Raw genomic sequence first — 10,592 nt, 5'->3', positions numbered from 1 at the left:
GTCCAGCTCTCTGCTACTCGCAGTGGCCCACCAGGTGCCTTTGGGAACTCACATGCAGGATGTGAAAGCAATGGCCTTCTGCGGCTGTTGCTCCTGAGCACCTGGTCTGCTAAGGCATTTGCAATCTCAGATCAAGAGGATCAAGATTGGTAGCCATAGATCGACTTCTCCTCCATAAATCTGTCCAAGTCCCTTTTAAAGCTATCCAGGTGAGTGGCCATCACTACCTCCTGCGGCAGCATATTCCAAACACCGATCACAGGTTGCGTGAAGAAGTGTTTCCTTTTATTAGTCCTAATTCTTCCCCCCAGCATTTTCAATGAATGCCCTCTGGTTCTAGTATTGTGAGAAAGAGAACATCTGGAGAGCCGCAGGTTGCAGAATAGCAAAGTCTGCTTCACAGTTTCTTGCAGACAGCCCTGTGTGTTCCTCTTGAGACCAAATCTGAAGCAGAATTCCCCCTCCCCAATCCTTCTTGCCACAACAGGAAGACTTCCTGGAATGACATCAAATGAGCCTTCCAGCTTGGTAGTTGCCCTGGGAGCAGGCCCCCTTCTCTCCTGCCAAGACAAGATGGGGCAGCTCTGTGCTAAGGGCTTCCGTGCAGCTCTTCAGGAGTTCAGCTACGGCAGGTCCTGCCCCATCCTCTTTCCAGTCACTGCTGCTCTGAAGAAGGGTTGCTCAATGCTTTCCGGATCCTCCCGTTCCAATGGACGATAGCTCAGTTCTCCCAGCTGCCGCCACATTCAGCTCTTTCTGTTCTGTCCTTTTTCAGCTCCAAAACTTGTAGAGCAGTTTTGCTCTTCAGTGGAAACGGCCTTCAGTCCTTCTCAGGGCCTTTCCCCACTTACCTTAAGCCCCGCGCTACTCTCCTCAAGTAGCGTGGGGTCCCCCGGCACTCCCCACTATAGGGGCAGCGACAACGCAGCCGCCCCGACGCTGCCGCTCTCGCGCCCCTTCGGCGATGCCCGGCATCCCACAAGCTCCACCGAGAGTAAGTGCCTTTTGATGACCCAGCATTGCAGAGCGAGGGTGGTAAAGAAGACGCCAGTGGCGCCTGCCAGAGATGATGTGCGCTGAGAGTGGCGCGCAGCAAAGGGCAGCAAAGGTAAGTGGGGAAACACCCTCAGTTAACTTCTTCTTGCTCTTTTAGCTATCCCAGTCCAGTTTTAGACCACCTTTTAATGATACAGGAGCCGCGTGGCGTAGTGGTTAAGTGCTTGCACTGCCACTCACACGGTCAGGAGTTCGAGCCCCCTGTGGGTCAGATATCCTGGCAGCTGGCTCATGGTCAACTCAGCCATCCATTCCTTAGTCGGAAAATGAGTACCTAGCTCATAGCTAGGGGGTAAAGAATAGCTGGGGAAAGCAGTGGCAAACTACCCTACAAAAATGGCTTGCCTATGAAATCACTGCTTGCAGTGGTACCCCAGGGTCGGACACGACTGAAGGGGAAACTTTACCTTTACCTTAATGATATGGTGATCATTTCAACAGAATGCCCATCAGCCTCTGCTAAATATGCAAATTACCACAAGCCTATACACCTATCAGCTATCTGCTAGTCTATTCTGGCCTAAATTCTATCAAAATATCTATGATCTACTAATCTGACCTGGGCCAAAAACTCTATGGTTTTCAGTAACGACTACACAAGCATGTCAGAAATGGCTTTATTACCTGCTTCACGCTTAAAAAAAAACCCCCTTCACTCGTTATACCCCCCCCTTTTGTCTCCATTGGCAACTCAAAGTGATGACATCATTTCTCCATCTCTACTTTATTCTCCCAACAGCCCTGTGAGGTAGGTTAGGCTAAGAATGTATGGCTCAATATCATCCAGCCGGCTTCCATGTCAGAGCAGGGAGCTGAGCCAGGGTCTCCCAGATCGTATTCAAACACTCTAACCCACAGGTGTCAAACTTGTGGCCCTCCAGATGTTATGGACTACAGTTCCCATCGTCCCCTGCCAGCACCATGCTGGCAGGGGATGATGGGAACTGTAGTCCATAACATCTGGAGGGCCGCGAGTTTGACACCTATGCTCTAACCCAAATGTCCCTAATGATTTTGAGCCTGCAGGCACCTTTGGAGTTTGGGCAGAAATTGGTGGGCGCAGTCACAAAATGGCTCTGGAGGGGAGACCAACCACAAAATGGCCACCACAGTTCACCTTCAGTCACACACTGAGGAACCTTGAGTCACGGTAGCAGCTGCTGCCAAGACAACATCTGCAAGGCAATTCAAATGTCCAACAGCCAATCAGAAGCCGTGCTGGGCCAAAGCCCTTCCTGGCCTCACCCACTTTCTAAAACCACTTGGTGAGCACCCTGGAGTCCACAGGCATCACTACCAGGACCTCAGCTCTAACCACTAGATAACACTGTCCCTCTTTTGCAATGCACAGTCACCTACAAAGCTGCCTTATTCTGAATGGGCCCATCAAAATGTCTACTCAGGCAAGCAGCTGCAGGCCAGGGGCTCAAGGAACAGCAGTGGCGTAGGAGGTTAAGAGCTCATGTATCTAATCTGGAGGAACCAGGTTTGATTCCCAGCTCTGCCGCCTGAGCTGTGGAGGCTTATCTGGGGAATTCAGATTAGCCTGTGCACTCCCACACACGCCAGCTGGGTGACCTTGGGCTAGTCACAGCTTCTCGGAGCTCTCTCAGCCCCACCTACCTCACAGGGTGTTTGTTGTGAGGGGGGAAGGGCAAGGAGATTGTCAGCCCCTTTGAGTCTCCTGCAGGAGAGAAAGGGGGGATATAAATCCAAACTACTACTCCTCTTCTTCTTCTTCTCCTTCTTCTAGGCAAATGTCTTCCATATTACCTACTGCTGGGGTCTTTTAACTGGAGATGCCCAGGATTGAACCAGGAGCCTGCATGCAAGAAGAGGCTCTTCCACCAAGCCACCGCCCCTCCCCAAATCGGGAATAAGGGCCCTTACCATTGATCAGGCTGCTTTATACTGAGGATTAGAACTCAAAGCCAAGAAAAGACGCACAGGCTACAAGGGGCTTCCACTGCATATCTGCCATCTTTTTTACCTGGAGTAAACCTCACTCAGTACTGCAAACTGCCTGATAAAAACACAGGTAGTATTTGAGCCACCTGGGCTCCACTTTTTTTCAACGCAAGAGCGCCCTCTGGTGCTTCAAGCATGCTCCTCGGCCTCTTGGTCCTCTGATTAAATAATGGGTTGCATTTGAGTGGCGAGGCAACACATAAATGGAGGACTACAGGCGGCCTCTTTTTCCTGACTCAGAAACATCTTTAGGAGAGACGGGGTGGGAGCAAAATAAGCCACGCAGGGCCCCAAAAACCAACTCAAAATACCAACCTCCGTCTAGGAAGAGAGCAGCTTTTTGAGATATATAATGTGAACATCGTGGGCAAACTTTGACGATGAGACTCTTCCTTTTGGCAGTTTTTCCTCTGTTGCTTTATTCTTTCCAGCTGGGCAAAGTGAGCGGCAACCCATTCCCTGATGTAGTAAAAGAAGAAGTCGGCGTAAGTATTCCCATTAGCCTTACAGCTCAGTCCCAATGCATCCCCCACCCCAACCCAGAGGTGGGATCCAGCAGGTCCTCACAGGTTCCCGAGAGTAGGTGACTAATTATTTGTGCGTGCCGAGAGGGGGTTACTAATGGGTGATTTTGCCACGTGATTTTTGCCCTAGTTACGCCCCTCCTCTCAGCAGTAGCACGCAGAACTTGAAGCAGTCTAGCAGGAGGTGCACCGGCGTGCATGGCAGCCTGCGCCTGCGTGCATTCGTTTCCCGCCCAAGGACCAGCGCAGTGGCTGCGTCCTTAGCACAGCCCCGCCCAGGAATGCCTGGCCACGCCCCCGTCGTGCCATGCCCAGCCCCATTGGCGCTACGCTACAGTTTGAATCCCACCACCATGGGAACCTGTTACTAAAATTTTTGGATCCCACCACTGCCCCCACCCCTCCTTGTGCAAATCATGATAGGATCTTGCCCTTGTGAATCATCTTTGAATCTTATTTACTACTCTGGCTACACCATCTGAAGAAACACTTGCTTCTTGGAGCAGCAGTGGCGCAGGAGGTTAAGAGCTCGTGTATCTAATCTGGAGGAACCGGGTTTGATTCCCAGCTCTGCCGCCTGAGCTGTGGAGGCTTATCTGGGGAATTCAGATTAGCCTGTACACTCCCACACACGCCAGCTGGGTGACCTTGGGCTAGTCACAGCTCTACGGAGCTCTCTCAGCCCCACCTACCTCACAGGGTGTTTGTTGTGAGGGGGGAAGTGCAAGGAGATTGTCAGCCCCTTTGAGTCTCCTGCAGGAGAGAAAGGGGGGATATAAATCCAAACTCTTCTTCTTCTTCTTCTCTGGATTGAATTATCCCCCAGTTAAACTCAGCAGGATTCTCATTTATCAGCAAACATGGAATCAAGTTTTGGAGAAAGCTCAGCTGCAGTGTTTTGTGTGCCTGCCTAAGAATTTGGGTAGCCAACTCCAGGCTGGGAGGTTCCTGGATACTTGGGGTCAGAATCTAGGGAAGCCTTGGTTTGGGAGAAGGACTGGGTCTCAGCAGCGTATAAAACCACAGAGACCACCTCCCAAAGCTGCCATTTTCTCAAGGGGAACTGATTTCCGGAGGCTGGAGTTGTAATTCTGGGAGGCCTCCCGGTCTGACCGGGAGGCTGGAAAACCTGTGGGGAAACTCAACCCCTCTGTTTACCTTTGCAGGCAAGTTCCTCTGTTGAAGAACCACAGGATCAAAAGCCAGGTAAGTGAAACCTTTGATCATGAAAGAAAAAAGTATAGGCAGAGGTGGGATCCAGCAGGTTCTGACCAGTTCCCGAGAGTGGGTCACTAATTATTTGTGTGTGCCGAGAGGGGGTTACTAATTGGGTCTGCTTTTCCGTTAGAAATTCCATTAGGTCCAAAAATCATGAAGTCCTGTTGTTTCCTATGTGGCTGGTTAGCGAAGGTAGAAAACGGGATAATTCTCCCTGTTGGGCTGTTTTAAAAACATGTTTTAGAAATATGGTAAAGTTCCTTGTTTAAGTAAAGTATCCTTCTTTTGATTTCTAGAAACAAAGTTAAGTATTTGAAAGTATGAAGTATTTGACAGGCAGTCAATTAGAGGAGAAGTAGTTGTTTCTGTTGGCAGTAGACGATAGGACTTGCTAGAATGAGTTTAAATTATGGACAGAATGATACCAGCTGGAAATTAGGAACTTTTTTTTACAGTAAGAGTTTTTTACAGTAACAGAGAAATTATTAATGCCCCACCCCGGAATGCCCGACCACGCCCCCGTCGTGCCCCGCCCAGCCCCATTGGGGCTACGCCACTGTCTGAATCCCACCACCATGGGAACCTGTTACTAAAATTTTTGGATCCCACCACTGAGTATAGGGTTGCCGGGTGGCCGCAGCCACTGGTAGGGGATGGGGGATAGGGTTGCCTGATGAAGGTTGGAGAACTCCCTGGAGGTTTTGGGGTGGAGCTTGGGGGTGATAGGGACCCCTGTGGGGTACAGTGTCATAGAATCCACCCTCCAAATCATCCATTTACTCCAGAGGATCTGACCTCTGTACTCAAGAGAAGAGCTGTAATTCTGGAGATCTCCAGGTTCCACCTGGAGGCTAGCATCCCTACTTCATTCAGCTGGTAGCATTTGTCCTGTACTCATAAATTTCCAAAGTGGTGCTGAGATTCCTAAAGCACCAATACAACTGGAGTGATTTACAAGGTTATGTAACAAATGCGTGACAGCTGTCTTCCTTTCAGGATTGGGGGAGGGGGGAATGTGCAGCCTGAAGAACACAACAACAGCCCTGCCAGATCAGACCAATGCTCTATCTAGTCCAGTATCCTCTCTTACATAGTGGCCAACTAGTTCCTCCAAAGAGCCAACAGCAGACCATATAGGCCAAGGTCTTCCCCAAAAAAGCCCAGCTGGATCAGACCATTGGTTTATCTTGTCCAGAATCCTGTCTCATACAGTAGGCAACCAGTTTTTCTGGAGGGCCAACAACAAGGCATAGAGGCCAAGGCCTTCATAAGAACATCAGAAAAGCCCTGTGGGACAGACCAGTGGTCCATCTAGCCTACCTCAGACCAGTGATCCATCTAGTCTAGCATCCTACCTCACACAGTAGCCAACCAGTTTCTCTGGAGGGCCAACAACAGGGCATATAGGCCGAGGCCTTCATAAGAACATCAGAAAACCCCTGCTGGATCAGACCAGTAGTCCATCTTGCCTACCTCAGACCAGTGGTCCATCTAGTCTAGCATCTTACCTCACACAGTAGCCAACCAGTTTTTCCGGAGGGCCAACAACAGGGCATAGAGGCCGAGGCCTTCATAAGAACATCAGGAAAGCCCTGCTGGATCAGACCAGTAGTCCATCTTGCCTACCTTAGACCAGTGGTCCATCTAGTCTAGCATCCTACCTCACACAGTAGCCAACCAGTTTCTCTGGAGGGCCAACAACAGGGCATATAGGCCGAGGCCTTCATAAGAACATCAGAAAACCCCTGCTGGATCAGACCAGTAGTCCATCTAGCCTACCTCAGACCAGTGGTCCATCTAGTCTAGCATCTTACCTCACACAGTAGCCAACCAGTTTTTCCGGAGGGCCAACAACAGGGCATAGAGGCCGAGGCCTTCATAAGAACATCAGGAAAGCCCTGCTGGATCAGACCAGTAGTCCATCTTGCCTACCTCAGACCAGTGGTCCATCTAGTCTAGCATCCTACCTCACACAGTAGCCAACCAGTTCCTCTGGAGGAATGACAACAATGCATAGAGGTCGAGGCTCTTGATGTTATAGAGGTTTACTGCCTCTGAACATAGACGTTCTCTTTGGTCATCTCTCCTGTGTTTGCATGCCCAGTGGATGAATGTGAAGAGAGGGTTCTTCACCCATTTCCTGTACTTAGCTCCTTACTAGCCTTTTTTTGGCTCCGGTTGGTAGATTGCAATGACTTTCAGAGAGTCCAGAGTTGCAAGGACATAGCAGTGGCTATGATAGTCCAGATTCCGGAGTACAGATTTGTTCTGGGATTGGGTTGAGTGCCTTAGGTTCTTTGTCCTGAAGTGTGAAAAAGTTAATCCATTGATAGTACCTACGTGTGATTATTCCAGTCAGGGCTGGCCCATCCATTTGGTACCTCTAGGCCATAGGTGTCAAACTTGCGGCCCTCCAAATGTTATGGACTACAGTCCCCATCATCCCCTGCCAGCATCATGCTGGCAGGGGATAATGGGAACTGTAGTCCATAACATCTGGAGGGCCGTGAGTTTGACACTTATGCTCTAGGCCACAGGTGTCAAACTCGTGGCCTTCCAGATGCTATGGACTACAGTTCCCATCATCCCCTGCCAGTATCATGCTGGCAGGGGATGATGGGAACTGCAGTCTATGACATCTGGAGGGCTGCAGGTTTGACACCTATGCTCTAGGCTATTCCTTTGGGCACCAGAGGCAGTGTGTATGTTAAATGGCATCATGTTGCTTCAGACTCATCGTGCACCTATGAATGAATGTCCTCCAAGATGTCCAGTGGTTAACAGATCTTGTACATTGAGGCCTAAGGCTTTCTTTATTGAGTCAATTTGTCTCAGGTTGGGTCTTCCTCTTTTCTTGCTGCCTTTAATCACTTTTTCCTAGCATTATGGTTTGCTCCAGAGTCTTGTCTTGTCATAATGTGATCAAAGTACAATAGCCTCACTTTGTTCATTGTAGCTTCCAGGGAGAGTTCAGGGCCTACCAGAGGGGCAGCAGTGCCTAATCAGACCGTCAACAGTAGCTTCCCCAATGTGCAGGGCAGGGGGCAGTACAGTTATTTACCTGTAGTGCCCAAGCATCAATGAGCCAACCCTGATTTAGGTGTGACAGAGCTCAGATTATGGCTTAGGTTTTGCCTGCTCTAAAATCTTTCAACTCTGCGATAAAGTGGCTGAATCGGTGACTGTACCTGATATAGTTATTGTAAGCAAAATAGATGATGTTTATTTTATTTTGTATTTTAATCCGGTAAAGTGTGCCTTTTTCCCACTGAGAATCAAAGGCTGTTTTTGCACGATGCTATTACACCGGGGGTTGAGCTGGGATGATATATACCTGGGTTATTTTATCCTGGTTCCTGCCTACGCATGGCGCTCTGCTTGTGCCCAGGAGCAGAACTAGAAATAGTGCAGTTTGTTCTGCATGAGCCAGACTTCTGGATTCACTTCAGAAGCATGTCTGGGCATGCCCAATGTCCCGTGTTCTGATTTGCTGTTGTTTTTGAGTGGCAGCTTGAATGGACATCAGGCAGGTAAATCAGGCTGCTGGGCGGGTGTAGTACAGTCATACCCTGGCCCTTTCCTACTGGAGTAAGCCCTGATCCTAGCTTAAGCTGATGCGGCACAGCCACACTCCGGCTCTCTCCACTGACTGGGTCATGGTGCCCCCTTCTGGGAGAACAGAGCATTGCACCACGCTCCAAAGGAGTTTTACCTACACAAGCCAGTCTTACTAGAAACCAATTTTCGTCTCGTCATCTGCTCCCAATCGGTGTTTTTGTGTATCTGCTGTGGAAATGGAAAAAATTGATCTGTGTTTCTAATGGTTTAAAATAAGATTTTGCTGCCAGAGAGAGAAAACCAGTGAATAGGTCTACTAATTGGTTTAAAATAAAGGTTGTACTAAGGAAAAATAGATGAAGTGATTGTTCTGATTGGCTGTTGCTTTTGAGTGGCAGCTGGAAGCACCTATGACTATGGTGGCGAACCTTTGGCACTCCAATTGGCCATGCTGGCAGGGGCTGATGGGAATTGTAGTCCATAACATCTGGAGTGCCAAAGGTTCGCCACCACTGACCTATGAGCTTGCCCAGTATCCCACACTCTGATTGGCTGCTGTTTTTGAGATGCAGTTTGAATGGACGATCAGGTAGCTGGGTGAGAAAAATAAACCGGTCCCACTCCTGATTGGTTTTTGCATGGCACAGGCAACAAGCAGGGTCACACTGGGATTTTTTAAAAAGAATCTCCAAACTAATGATTTTTTAAAATCCCAGGCTATGGTAAATATCACGGGGCAACAGCTGGGCAGATCCTGTGCAGCTTTGGGAGCCATGCAGAATTCCCAGCTGCACAGGGATATTTTCCATGCTTACCCCGGGATATTTTGGCCATGCAAAAATGGCCAAAGTGGATTGTGAAATATAAAACAGTTCAATCAAACAGCATAAGAACAAACAATGCCATGGGGCTGGCGTTACGGATTGGGAAAACCATGCAAACCAAAAACTCCCTAAGGCAGGATTGACCAATGTAGTGCCCACCAAGTGTGCCCATGTAACCTCTAACTGTGGGTTCTGTGGGGCAGAACTTGGAATGAGTTTGCAACAACAAATTTAAAAACAAAACAAAATGGTTTACTTTCTTAACATATAACATCAACATTTAATGTCACGCTTCAAGGTCCTGTTCAGGTTGCATTTTCAAGTCCTTATATTTACAGTCTACTGATACTGCCAAGTCCAATTCTTCTTTGCAAGTGAGTTGGCTCCTGAAGACTCCAAGGGCTTGGTGAACAGGATTCAACATGATGAAGGTTTCCAGGAGAACTCTCACCCATTACAAACATAAAAAACCCTTAACAAGGTGTTAAGGGCTTATAGAAATCACGGTCCGAGTCTGGTAGCCTTGTCTCCTCCAAACTACATGAGCTCTGCAGCCTTCTGCTGCTTTGAGTCTCCACCCCTTTCTGGGTCAACCCATTCTGAGCATGGGGGTTACACCCACAAAGTGGGTAGGGTTAGGGGACCTCTGCCTGTTAGCACGGACCTAGATTCCAATCCGTCTCAATGGAAGACAGGAAACCCATGAGCCCAGCCAGAGAGAAGTTCCCTTTTTTACCTCAATGGAAGGCAGGGGCTCTCGTTTGCCTTAAGCCAAGATACCAAGTTTAGATCATACACAATATGATAGTCAAAGCAAAAATCAAAATCAATTTAAAATTAAAGAATTAATTTATTCAGATCAAAAAGGGTTTGATCAGCACCAAGAGACAGTCACGCCGAATGACAAATATCAGAGCTTTTTAGAGCATTTTTCAGGATGCAAGCCAAGAATAAAATACGTACAAAGCAAAAACATTTATGGATACTTTCAACCATTCATATTAATGATCACAGTTTCTTTTTTGTGGAGAATACATATGTAACTGCTGGCAATTTATTTGCATTCCAGAGTGTTCCCTGTTGTCTTTCTTTTTTCCAGATTTGTTATATGAGGATTTTAAAATTATGAAAATGCAGCTGCTATTGTATGCTTTCTAATGTGGGCATTTTGTGTCCTATTGAGGTTTCCGAGGGCGAGTGTCCTTCTGAATTGCCCTCCGTTCTATCTGCTTCCAACATAATTCCCGATACAGCTTCAATCTTGAGTACCTGAGATAGTGTATCTTGTTTTGTATGCCAATAAAGGCCGTTGGTCGGTCGTTGTTGTAGTATCCACCCATACATTCTTGCCTGGGCACTGAGATTGGCGGGGGAGGCCCACCTGGCTGTCCCGCCCCCTTCAGAAGTGAGGAGACTTCTCCACAGTGCCCCGTACACTGTGGAA

The 10,592-nt window shown here is 48.4% G+C and overlaps 1 protein-coding gene across 1 annotated transcript in view; it reads left to right on the top strand.

The window, feature by feature from the left end:
- The first annotated feature begins 964 nt into the window (after nt 1-964).
- LOC125425304 overlaps nt 965-10,592 on the top strand; it is a 35,137-nt gene continuing 25,509 nt past the window's right edge. The window contains exons 1-3 of the mRNA XM_048482908.1: nt 965-994; nt 3,456-3,509; nt 4,715-4,754. Coding sequence (XP_048338865.1) covers nt 965-994; nt 3,456-3,509; nt 4,715-4,754 — 124 coding nt within the window. The remainder of the gene's footprint in view (nt 995-3,455; nt 3,510-4,714; nt 4,755-10,592) is intronic.

Source organism: Sphaerodactylus townsendi, unplaced genomic scaffold, assembly GCF_021028975.2.
Source record: "Sphaerodactylus townsendi isolate TG3544 unplaced genomic scaffold, MPM_Stown_v2.3 scaffold_27, whole genome shotgun sequence".
Classification (NCBI taxonomy): domain Eukaryota; kingdom Metazoa; phylum Chordata; class Lepidosauria; order Squamata; family Sphaerodactylidae; genus Sphaerodactylus; species Sphaerodactylus townsendi.
Note: the sequence above shows the minus strand (reverse complement) of the source record. Positions and strands in the feature narration are given on the sequence as shown.